The following is a 13,513-nucleotide window of genomic DNA, read 5'->3' as shown; positions in this document are numbered from 1 at the left end:
CCACTGTTTGGGCGCATGGGAGTGCTTGGAAGGGAAGGAGCGACATTTTGGAATGCAGACTTTGATGGAATGTTCTGCGAGCGTCATGTTGTGTTTGCAGAGCCCCTGAAGTGCCTAAACAGTGGAAACCCCCCCATGTGACCCCATTTTGGAAACTAGATCCCCCAAGGAGAATTAAAAACACGGGGGCACCACTGACATTAATTGGGATCCAACCAGACCTATACAAAATTGATGCTGATTAAAGAGAGAGAGAAAATGAATAGGCCACACAATGGGGATCACCCAACATAAGATTTAGCAAAAATTTGTAACAATGTTTATTTAGACACAAACAACTAAACACCCAATTGATAAAAACATTAAAAGTTAGTCACACATGTGACTTGAACATCTAGGTTCACAATAGAACCAAACCCTCATAACTTCACCTCCACAGAAAAGCATCTCAATATCAGACCAAATATGTATGTAGATAGAATACCACAGTATGAAAGGTTTTTGCATTTAAACTGGCTCACATTCATAAATAAATGCACGCACCAAAAATACAAATATTGGCAATTGATAGCAGAAAAATAAAACAATATTAAAGCCACATATGCTATATACACAGGAAGAGATGGTATAAACCATATATCAGCCAATTATAATAAATATATATGATCTAATTTACCTGTGAGAAATTGCACAAAAAACCCACAAACAGTATCTGGCCTATATAACACGCTAATGCAATGTTATTGATCAAATCCCTTAGAAGTGCATGTATTTCCCTAACAACCGCTCAGACTATCATGTTTGACCAAGCGCATTGAAATAGAGTGGTATTGGATAAAAAATAGCCGCATAAAGGGAAGGCAATGCTCAACCTTAGTTTGGTTATGCACTAGTTTGCAATCAGAAGTGGAGTGGAGCCCGAGCGTCCTGAGACCCGACGCGTGTCGCCACCGATTGTGGCTTCGTCAGGGGTCCCCCAAGGAGATTATGTAGATGTGTGGGGAGCACTTTGAACCCCCAAGTGCTTTACAGAAGTTTATAACGCAGAGCCATGAAAATAAAAAATCTTTTCCACAAAAGTGATTTTTTTAGTCCTCAATTTTTTTGTTTTCCCAATTGTAACAGGAAAAATTAGACCCCCAAAGTTGTTGTGCAATTTGTCCTGAGTACGCTGATGCCCCATATGTTGGGGTAAACCACTGTTTGGGCACACTTCTGGGCTCGGAAGGAAGGGAGCACCATTTGACTTTTTGAACGCAAAATTGGCTGGAATCAATGGTGGCGCCATGTCCCATTTGGAGACCCCCTGATGTGCCTAAATAGTGGAAAACCCTTAATTTTAGCTCCAACCCTAACCCAAACACATCCCTAATCCCAACCTTAGCCCTAATCCTAACGCTAATCCTAACCCTAATTCCAACCCTAACCCTAATTCCAACCCTAACCCTAATTCTAACCCTAACAGAAAAATGAAAATAAATATATTTTCTTTATTTCATTATATTTCCCTAACAAAGGGGGTGATAAAGGGGGGGGTTATTTACTATTTTTTTTTATTTTGATCACTGTGAGAGTTTATCACAGTGATCAAAATGTACATTCAATGAATGTATAGAATCTGCCGGACGGCAGATTCGGCGGGCGCACTGCGCATGCACCCACCATTTTCTTCAAGGAACAAGATGGCAGTGCCCACCGGAGGATGCAGGAGGGCCTGAGGACCACCCTAAGGTACTGGGAGGGATCAGGGACCCTATTTCTCTCTCCTCTGATGTGTGATCACATCAGAGGAGAGAGAAAGTTAATGCAAAATTGCGGCTTTTTTTGCAGTCGCCGCTATACAGCGATCGCAAAAGCGAGGTCGGTAAAACCCAAATCATGTTCTTTGGGTTCTCGGCTACCCTCGGCAGCCGAGACCCCAGAGAAAATCCGACTCTGGGGAGCACTATACACTTTTTCCACAGCACCATGAATTCACGGCGCTGTGGTTTAAGTACCCTTAACTACCACCGTTAAAAGACGTATCGGCGGTCGTTAAGGGGGTTAATAATCATAGAACTGTGTTTGCCTTTTTTGCTGCTGCATCACACTGTTGACTCATGTGCAGTCTGTGATCTATTAGTATACCCCAGTCTTTTTCACACATGATGTTTAGTTCTATGCCTCCCATTCTGTACATGTAATTTTCATTTTTCTTGCCTAGATGTCGATTCTTGCATTTTTCCCTGTTACATACCATTCTATTAGTTGGTGCCCATTGTGCAAGCTTATCTAGATCCTTCTGAATCCTTTCTTTGTCCTTTCTAGTGTTAAGCCCCCGTTACACACTGCGATATCGCTAGCAATATCGCTGTAAAGTCACCGATTTTGTGACGTTGCAGCGATATTGCTAGCGATATCGCTGTGTCTGACACTTGCCTCCGACCGGCTCCCCCGCTGGTTATCGCTGATCGCGCGAGAAGCTCCTGGATCATTTCTCGTCGGTCACTTCCTGCTGTGACGACGAGCGACGCGTGGAGCCGGGCGGGAGGACGCAGGATCGCCGCGTCTGACAGGTAAGTAGCGATCCCCGTCCCCAGCGATGTCGCTGGTGAGATCTGCCTGAGTGGCAGCTCACTAGCGACCACCTAGCGATTCACCAGCGATCCTGACCGCGTCATATCGCTGGTCGGGATCGCTGGTGAGTCGCTAGGTGTAACGGTACCCTTAGCTATCCCTCCTAGCTTTGCATCATTTGCAAGTTTGATTAGTTTACCTTCAGTTCCCTTATCTAGATCATTTATAAAAATGTTGAACAACACTGGGGCAAGGACACAACCTTGTGGTACCTCACTTGAAACACTTTACCAAATGGATGTGCAACCATTTATTACCACTAATGGAGTACAATCATACGTCCTTCCATTCTTTTTTCTTACCCAATTCCCTTTAGTACGGTATTTTTATTATGTGTATTGTTATAACAAAGTTAAAATAAAAATATGATTGATATAAAATTCCACGCCTCTGTCAAGCTGTTCTTTGGTCTGATAAAAGTGAAATTTGAGAATGATGTCTCAAAGTGGGCCATCAGGTTTACATTTGCTTTGGGCCCAATGAATACAGTCCTTCTCCAGATGTTTAATCGTTAATCACAGTGGAAGTTCTGAAAAAAAGGCTGTCGCAGTTGATTGCAAACCTGTCATTGTTTCTGGAAAGCCTCTGATGGATGTTGCTTTTGCTGGCACAGCTTTTAAAACCTTCCAATTTCTTATTGAGAGTGTGATATTTCACTTGAATCATCACCATCTCTTTTTTTTCAAGAGAAACGAGAGAAAAATAGTTTTATCCATTTTGTCCTCCAGAATGGTGGTGTGATTTCCCTGCTGTCATTTCTTTGGAGATGTTTTTGGTTAGGTTATCTGACATTTTGGACTGTTCTGAAAGTTGAATGGTCTGGAATTGAGCCAGTTAGGTTGTTTCATCTGCCCTAGGGTTGTGGGGAGTCCTGGAATAAATTCAGGGTTCATCCCATCCTTAAAGGAGGAGCTGCTTGCCTTTGCTGGGTAGCATGGTCTGAAGAACATGCAATTATGATCAGCCAGTTGTTTGCGCCTAGTGGTAGGTTTTCCTGAAGTGAATCAACAATGCATGGACACAGAAAAAGACAGTGGAAAGTTTATAGAGCTCAGAATATCAATGACAAAAAGGATTAAAAAGGAAACATATTACACATTGTCTTCAAAAAGACTGGGGGGGATGTGGGTTAAAAGGAATCTGTCAACAGGTGTTGCTACATGATCTGACAGCAGCATGATGTAGATGCCGAAACCCTGATTCCAGTGATGTATCGCTTAGTTTACTGGGTGCAGAAGTTTTGATAAAATCACTGTTTCTCTGCTCAAGATTTAGCAGAGCTCAGAAAGCTGATTTTTATATAGTGCAGCCCACACACTGACTGGCAACTTTGTGGTTCCAGAAGGTAAGTATAGTGGGATTGAATGGGTAATTTGATATACTGTAGTTCAAGGTGACTAGTATCTGGACAGATGAAGTCTGTGCAGTATTTCAATAGTACTCGGATTAAATAGAAAAATGTTACAGTGGAAGGAGGTTTATGTTAAGTGTATTTATAGAAAATCACCACTAAATAGCAGAAAGGCACAGCAGAATTTAACGAGAATCTGTCAGTAGGATGAACCCTCCTAAGTCGCCTGTATGGTCATGTAGGTCATAGGAAACTGAATAACATGATACCTTGATGTCTGTGATCCAATGTCTTACTCCAGAGAAATTCATGTGTTTCTTAAATTTAAATGAGCTTTTTAAGATTATGGGCCGAACACTGATCTGTATGAGAATCTGCCTCCAGAGATTATTATAGATGAAAGGGGGTGTTGATTCTAGTCAAAGATTCCCATTAATACAGACATTCAATGCAGTCTATGGGTGGCCAGGTTTTCTGAAAGTATGTTACTTACCCTTTAAATTGGTAAGGATTTTTTAAACAGCTTTCTGATAATAACTTGCTTTTTTAGGTTCCATTACAGTCACTTGTTCATAATGTAACTGCTCAGGATGATGCAGCGACGCCGTCCAGCAAAACACCCACCATCCGACAGACCCGAAAGCTGCGAGATTTTCTAAATGATAAAGGTAAATAACTATTTCATTTTGTCCATCAGACTCCCGCCATCTCTGATGTAACAGCTTGGCTGAAAAGATGCAAGGCAACTGTTTAAAGTCTTCACCCATGGCTTTATGTCAATCAGCATAGGTTTGCTTGTGAATAGAAGAAAATAGACCAACCCTACTCACACAGAATCTCATCTTATTTACAAGGATGGGAAATGCAATGCAAAAATTAAGTAAATACGTTTGTGCTAGACACCTGCACAATGACAAGCAAAATTTTGCACAAAAACTGCAGTGACACCTTATAATTAAAACCTGAATTTAAAAGCAAGACAAAGATTAGAGAACAGAGGATAGGCCCCCTGCATATTAGATTGTGCACAAAACATTGCCAGTTCTTGCGATAGACATCAATTAATTAATAAGCACTGTTCTGTGGAAAAAACAAATCAGAATGGCCCAACACTTACGGTAAATTTAGCTTTACAACATCTTAATATCTTGGAACTGATTACTAAGGTTGTTTAGAAATATTTACTCATTTTATTTGAAGATGAGATACTGGATACATTATTATCAGGAGGTATTTGCTTCTACCGTTGGGAAACATTCTCTTACCCGATCTTTTTTGTTCTAATCCCAAAAGAGATAATAAAAATAGGTTGCAAAATAATGTTTTTTTTATAAATGTAGAGCCCCTCACTACAAAACATGCTCATAAGTGACCCCCTTTTGAATTAATCTGGGTCCAATACATATTCCATTAAACAGTTTATTAACCGTAATAGTGAGAATGTAGTATATATAATCACATGCAGACTGACAAATATTATGTTGGTTGCACATGCAGAAAATTTAAAAGTGTACATTAGAACATTTAAATAACATAGGATCACTTTAAATTTATGTTATCTATCAGCAGGATTTTACTAAGTAACCTACAGGCATTGTCAGGTTGGCAGTGTTAAACTGATTAAAATGATACCTGGGGTGAAGAAATCCATCTTGTGGTTCTTGTGTAATAAGTGTTAGAAGTCCCGCCCCGGAGCATGAGCATCTCATTAACTGGAGACTTTGAACACTGATTACACCAGAACCACAAGATGGATTTCCTCACGCCAGGTATCATTTTAATCAGTTTAACATTGCCAACCTGGCAATGCCTGAAGGTTACTTAGCAAAATCCTGCTGACAGGTTCCCTTTAACCCCGAAGCCTGTTTTCAGGCCATTTTTTTAAATTCTGACCACTATCACTTTATAAGGTAATAACTCTGGAATGCTTTAATGGATCCCACTGATTCTGAGCTTGTTTTCTCATGAGATATTGTACTTTATGATAGCAGTAACATATTTCTTTGATATGACTTGTGTTTATTTGTGAAAAAATCTGAAATTTGGCAAAAAATTTTGAAACTATATCAATTTTTGAACTTTGAATTCCTATGCCCTTAAATCAGAGTGTTATGTCACACAAAATAGTTAATAAATAACAATTCCCACGTGTCTACTTTACATCAGATCAATTTTGGTACCAAACTTATAAGGGTTAAAAGTTGACCATATTTTTTTCATTTTTCCAACAAAATTTACAAAACCATTTTTTCAAGGACCACCTCACATTTGTTGTCCCTTTGAGGAGTCAATATGACAGAAAATACACAAAAGTGATACTATTCTAACAACTGCACCCCTCAAGGTGCTCAAAACCACATTTAAGAAGTTTATTACCCCTTCAGGTGCAACACAGGAGCTGAAGCAACGTAGAAGGAAAAAAAGAACATTTAACTTTTTAGTCACAAAAATGATCTTTTAGCCCCAATTTTTTTTATTTTCACAAGGTTAACATGAGAAAATGGACCACTAACGTTGTTTTGCAATTTCTCCTGAGTATGCCAATACCCCCATATGTGGGGAAAAACCACTGTTTGGGCGCACCGCAGGACTTGGAAGGGAAGGAGCACCTTTTGACTTTTTGAACGCAATATTGGATGGAATTGAGAGCGGACGCCATGTCGCGTTTAAAGAGCCCCTGATGTGCATAAACAGTGCAAATTTCCCATAAGTGACCCCATTTCCAGTTACTCTGGTTTCCTCCCACATTCCAAAAACAAACTGATAGGGAATTTAGATTGTGAGCCCCATCGGGGACAGTGCCGATAATGTCTGTAAAGCGCTGTGAAATTAACCCCTTTAACGTCCATTGAAGGACACAGTCAGACATGGCCGGGTGTAAGTTCCCGCACCAGGACGGACACTGTCCATCATGCATTTAAACTACCACTGCGTGTAAACCCAGATCGCTGTGATCGGTCAGTCATCGGTCAGTCAATCTGACTGACCAATCACTGCATGACTGCACAGGAGATGCTGAAATATCAGCACCTCCTGCCCGGTCAGTGCAGGAGCTCCGCACTGCCAGGGGCTGAGCTTCTGGACTAACAACCAGGAGTGGCGTCCGTGCCACCCCTGGCTGTTAACCCCATAATTGCTGCTATTGAGCACAATTACAGCTTTCAGGAGGAAGGCAGAGGGACAGGAGCTCACACTGCCTTCAGATCGGCATCCCCGTAATGTTATCGCTGGGCCCAATCGCTGCTGTGGTGAACCGGGGTCGTCATGAGGACCCCCGGGTCACCAAGCTACGGAAAGGATATGAGACCATGCTCACAGCATGGTGTCACAAGCTTTCAGCACAGGTGTAATGCACTGCAATCGTGGAGCGTTGCAATGGATTATACCTGCAATCAAAGTAAAAAAAAAAAGTGAAAGTCACATATAGGGACTAGGTAAAAAAGACAATTTTTTTAAAATATATGTAAAAATATAAAAAAATAATAAAAATCCACTAATAAACATTTTTATGTAAAAAAAAAAAAAAGTACACATTTGATATTGCCGCGTCCGTAAAAATCCGATCTATAAAAGTGTCACGCCGTAAAAAAAACCCACAAAAAAGTAGCAAATTATGCTTTATCATCATACTGCTTGGAAAAAGTGGAATAAAACGCAATAAAAAAATGTAAATAAAAATAGTGTAACTGAAAACGCCATCTTGTCCCGCAAAAATCAAGCCGCCATATAGCTCCATCAGCGGAAAAATAAAAAAGTTATAGCTCTCAGAATTAAGCAATGCTAAAATAATGATTTTTTTCTACAAAAGTTTTTATTGGGTAAAAATGTCAAAACATAAAAAAATATAAATGAGGTATCACTGTAATCGTAGTGATCCGAGGAATAAAGCTGCCTTACCAATTTTACCACAAGCGGAACGGTATTTAAAATAAAATCTTAAATTGCTGGTTTTTGCTCATTCTGCCTCCACAAAAATCGGAATGGAAAGAGATCAAAAGATGCCTTGTGCCCGAAAATGGTACCAATAAAAATGTCAGATTGTCCCACAAAAACAAGCCCTCACATGACTCTGCCAGCCAAAATAGGAAAAATTATAGCTATCAAAATGTCGATGCAAAAACTTCTTACAAAAAAAAGCGTCTTTTAGTGTGTGACTGAAGCTAAACATTAAAAAAAAGGATATAAATCTCATATCGCTGTAATCGCACCAACCCGAAGAATAAAGTCGCCTAATCACTTATATCGCACAAGGAACGGTGTAAAAAATAAAACCAATTCTTCACCTTTTGTGGATTTGTTCATTCTGCTTCCCAAAGATCGCAGTAAGGCGATCACAGTGGTTTTTCCCCACATATGGGGTATCGGCGTACTCAGGTCAAATTGCACAACAACTTTTGGGGTCTAATTTCTCCTGTTACCCTTGGGAAAATAAAAAATTGGGTGCAAAAAGATCATTTTTGTGAAAAAAATGATTTTTTATTTTCACGGCTCTGTTATAAATTTCTGTGAAGCACTAAGAGGTTCAAAGTGCTCATCACACATCTAGGTGAGTTTCTCAGGGGGTCTAGTTTCCAAAATGGTGTCACTTGTGGGGGGTTTCCACTGTTTGGTCACATCAGGGACTCTCTAAGGCTACTTTCACACATCAGGTTTTCGGCGTCAGGCGCGATCCGGCGTCGTGCCGGAACGCCGGATCCGGCAAATGTTTAGTAAAACCGGATGTGATGGATCCGGTTTTCTGCCGGATCCGTCTTGTTCTTGACAGACAAAACCGGATCCGTCTCATCCGGTTCATCCGTTTTTCTATCCGTTTTTCGACGGATTACGCCGGATCCGGTTTTTAAAATTGACCCTTGTGGCCTTCCGAACGGGATTGGCTACTGGAAAACTATATATAGAGTGTTCCTACAGCCCTTCTTTGACAGGTTGTCGAGGAGAAAGTGCAGGTTGGAGAGAAGAGCAAGTTACTGGCGAAGATGGATGTTGTGATTGGAAATATTTTGAAGAATTTGGCGGATTTTATAGCGGAGGCGAATCGTTTGAGGGTGATTGTTCTGGAGAAGGAGAGAGCGAGACAGCAGCGCATCAGGCATCGTAGACGACGTTTGTGGATCCACCCCATCACAGCCAAGAGAATGACGCGTGGGGTCTATTCTACACTCTGCATGGACCTTCGACGAAACCCGGATAAATTTTTTGGATATGTTCGGATGAAAATGGAGAATTTTGATTACTTGGTGGAGCGCATTGCACACCTCATAAGAAAAGCAGACGCCTATTGCCGCTTCTCTGTTTCACCCGCAGAGCGTCTGATGGTGACTTTAAGGTAAGCCACATTTATTGGATGTGATCGCATCAGAGCACACTTTCACTGCAATCTTGTTGGTGGTAGTTTGTATCTCCAAGTGTTATAGATGAGTTTTGGTATGTAATGCTGTGATTTTAAACTAATTGATTGTTTTTTAATTCCCCACAGATTTCTTGCAACTGGAGAATCCCTTTCGTCACTGCATTTCCAGTACAGACTCAGGATTTCCACCATATCAGGAATAGTGAAGTACACATGCCGTGCACTGTGGGACTCCTTAGCTGAAGAGTTTTTACCAGAGCCCACAACAGAGAGGTGGATTGAAATTGCTGACAAGTTTCAACAGATATGTCAGTTTCCGAACTGCTTGGGTGCTGTGGACGGGAAACATATCCACATTGTAAAGCCAGCCGGATCGGGATCGGAATATTTCAATTACAAGAAATATTTTTCAATTGTCCTCATGGCCATCGCTGACGCGGAATACAAATTTATTGCTGTGGATATTGGGGCCTATGGCCGCTCCAATGACTCTCAAGTTTTCAAACTGTCTGCCATGGGGCGTAAACTGTATGGAAACACCTTCCAGTTCCCACCACCTAGACCGCTGCCGCAAACATCTGGTCCACCTATGCCATTTGTCTGTGTAGGGGATGAAGCCTTCCAGCTGTCAGAACACCTTTTGAAACCGTACTCTAGCAGAGGATTGACAAGACCAAAACGCATTTTTAATTACCGCCTCACAAGAGCAAGAAGAATGGTTGAATGTACCTTTGGTATTCTGACAGCCAAATGGCGGGTCCTATTGACTGCGATCAACCTCAAGACAGAAACTGTTGACGAGGTGATCAAAGCTTGCGTGGTACTCCACAATTTTGTTATCTGCAAGGAACCCATTTCCATTGAGGACACCTCTGAAGAAACCACCTTGCAAGATTACCATGACATTACCACTAGAAGTTCTGTGACGGTTTCAGTAATGAGGGACAATTTTGCACTATACTTTGTCACCTCAAGGCAGAGTACACTGGCAGGATGACAGAGTGTGAAAGATTTGTGCCCTAACCAAACTTGTGTACCTTCTGTACCAACAGTATATACCTTTGCCAACCAAAGTTGGCTATCTTGTCATGGTCTCTATTTTTAGCTTTAGGCCACAGGTGTGTACCTGGTTGTGTTTTATGCAAAGTATTTCACCTTTTAACAAAAGTTGTGTACATTGTTATGAAATCACCAACAATAAACACAACTTTTTAGGTGAAATACTTTGCTTCAAACACAACCAGGAACACAACTGTGGCAAAAAGCTAAAATTTACCCACAGTTATATGCCTGGTTTTGAATACCTTTTTACCTTTTAAATACCCTTTATTTAACCTTTTTTTAAACATATTTCGCCGCAGAAAGAAATGACAGACAACCAGTGTAAACAATAATTTAACTTTTATTTAAAATATTTTTTTGTTTGTAAACTGTTTTTAAAGTTAAAAAAACTTTTTTAATAAAGGTTTGAAAAAAAACTGGGCATTTTTATTACAAAACACATCATAAATCTGTGTAGTGTGGGGTGGAAATACTGCTGGAGGGGCTGCGGGACACTTCGACACTGGGAGTGTGGAGAGAGGATTGGGATCGTGGTGGGGAAGGAACAGTTAGAGGTGATGGTGTGGAAAAAGCTACAGAATGGGTGGACATGTGGGAGGCAGAAGAGGTGGTGGGCGGTGGAGTGGAGGGTTGGGCAGGGACTGTAGGAGCAGATGATGATGGAATGTTGTATGGGGAAGGAGTTTGGTACGGGGAAGGAGTTTGGTACGGGGAAGGAGTTTGATACGGGGCAGGTTGCTGGAAGTGGGGAGGTTGCTGGTACTGGGGAGGTTGCTGGTATGTAATAGGAGGGGGAGGATGGAAAGTGACTGGAGGGGGTGCAGATGTAATAGGAGGGGGAGGATGGAAAGTGGCTGGAGGGGGAGGATGGAAAGTGGCTGGAGGGGGTGCAGGTGGAGGAACTACAGTGGTGGGAGGTGGAGGTTGGGAGATAACCTGCTGTAGAGCACCGTGGCACGAATGCATTACATGCATCTGCTGGGTAGGAGATAGTGTTGCCATGCGCTCCACAACAGACCTGAAAAAGGTGTGGTTTGGCGAAGATCTTGCTTCTGAATGCATGGTTTGCAGAAGTGTCTTCACCTCCAGAATGCTGGAGTTGATCTGCTGAAAGCCTGCGGAGATTTGCTCTGACAAGACTTTTAGACAGTTCTGGAAAGATGCATTCAGATGCAAGAACTCTGGCGCATAACTCTTTTCCTGACCCCTCTGCCGCTGCCGCCCAGTACCCGCAGGTGTACTAGAGGTGGCAGGGGCAGAAGGGTGGGGTAAAGGGAAAGCGATCTCCTCACCAGCAGCTTCATGTAATGTAGGCGGCCACGATGCTCCTGTGCTGGTGGATGGGACAGATGGGTCGAATGTGTGGGAAGGCTGGGAAGGTGCAGATGTACCGGGGCGGTCGAAGTGTCCCTCGGTGCCGGTCTCCTCAGGGATCGCCTCAGAAGGGTCCAATCGTGCAGGCTCCCGAGTGCTGCTCACCATGCTGTGGAATAAAGAGAAAAAAAAACAATTAAAATAGTGACATGGTATGGCCCTGGCTGAAAAAAAAAAGTTACATCTAAACATTTTTTTGTCACATGTGGTGTGTAATATTTACCTTCTGGTGAGCATTGTCTCCGGGAGGAACGACAGGGCTCGTGCGTACTTGTACTTGCTCCTGCATCCTCCAGATCCACTCGGGGCCCGCATCTCTTTATTGAACTCCTTCTTGAAACGATCCCTCACAGACCGCCACCGCTTCACAATTCTCTCCCCTGAAACGAGAAAGGACAAAGTGGTTAGTATACAACATCAGTGTTTCCCAAACTCCAGTCCTCATGGTCCCCAGGGGTCATGTTTTCAGGATTTCCAAAGTAAATAGAAATCCTGAACACATGATCCGTGGGGACCACGAGGACTGGAGTTCGGGAAACACTGGTTTAAATCAAGCAACCGGTACTGTATATACTTACGCTCTTTAATCTGGGCCCGAGCTTCTAGGTCCTCCCAGCGGTCCACAAGGAGCGAACAGATTTCCTCCCAGAGTCGTCGGGTAACGATCAGGTCAGCGTGGCGGCGGTCAGCCATATTCCAGAGCGGCTCCCTTTCTCTGACGAGATCGATGAGGCGGTCCACATCAATCCCTCCATCCTCACCGTCAGAGTCGGGAGCACGCTGTGAAGGCTGTTAAAGAAAAAGACAAAAATAACATAATTAGCCTCCACAAAAGAAATGAAATAAAAAGTGCAAAAAAAACAAAGCAAAAATATTTATACTTACACGCTGGTGACCACCGCGTTGCTGTCGCCGACGACCCTGGGAGGCACTGCGAGGACCTCTTGGCCGAGCACCAGATTGGGAAGACTAGAGAAGAAAACAAAAAATGTTATGTCTTTGGATGTAGGCATTTGTTTGCTGTGTGTGGTCTGCAGAACATTGTTTTCTATGTGTTGTGTGTAGTGTGATGTTGTGTTTCTGCGTTTGATGCAAAAAACTTACCAATTGTGAGCCCACTCCAGGTGTCTGTCCACCCCTTCCTTCTTCTTCTGGGAGCTCCTCTTCATCTTGTGAATCCTGTTTTGAAATAAAAGGCAATTAATAGACATATATTACAGAGATGATGGATTTTGGAAATAAAAACTTACCGTCAAACGCTGACGATGCGAGGGAGGGCTCCCAGAAGAAGATGTGCTGTCTTCCTCATGGCCAGACTCCATGGCTGTGGGTGGTGTTTCTGCTGCTGCCATTGCTGCTGCTGCTGCATCTATTGGGCGGCTGTTGAATAAAGAGAAACAAAGGGCCAATGAATATCTTGATATTCCATAGCCCTAGTTTGGAGGAATGGGGGATTTGATAATTACCGTCTCTCATCTGCTGCTGGACTCCCCTCCCGTTGTTCAGCATGCTGCTCCATTTGGGGTGGTGCTGATGGTGCTGCTGCTGCAGATGTCTGCTGCCTTCTCCTGCTCCTGGTTCTTGGCTTGGGTGGCATGTTGGCTGTGGCTGAGGGTCCCACTGTCTTGCTTTTATATATGTCTTGTGGGCAGAGCTACTGAGCATGCTCAGACCAAAGAAACCGGATCCGGCCGCCGGATCCGGCGCATTGCGGCGCTCATAGGCTTTCATTGTATGAAAAAGCCGGACACGCCGGATCC

General features: G+C 42.7%; 1 protein-coding gene across 10 annotated transcripts in view; it reads left to right on the top strand.

Moving 5' to 3' along the window:
- Nucleotides 1-13,513, top strand: part of LOC141049788 (CTD small phosphatase-like protein 2-A) — a 239,192-nt gene that overhangs the window by 130,732 nt on the left and 94,947 nt on the right. For all 10 annotated transcript variants that reach the window (XM_073546573.1, XM_073546612.1, XM_073546602.1 and 7 more), the window contains exon 3: nucleotides 4,518-4,635. In XM_073546573.1, coding sequence (XP_073402674.1) covers nucleotides 4,518-4,635 — 118 coding nt within the window. The remainder of the gene's footprint in view (nucleotides 1-4,517; nucleotides 4,636-13,513) is intronic.

The sequence above is a fragment of the Dendrobates tinctorius genome, unplaced genomic scaffold (genome assembly GCF_039654945.1).
Source record: "Dendrobates tinctorius isolate UK_male_01 unplaced genomic scaffold, ASM3965494v1 ptg000011l, whole genome shotgun sequence".
Taxonomy (NCBI): Eukaryota; Metazoa; Chordata; class Amphibia; order Anura; family Dendrobatidae; genus Dendrobates; species Dendrobates tinctorius.
This window is presented reverse-complemented; position numbering and strand designations above follow the sequence as displayed.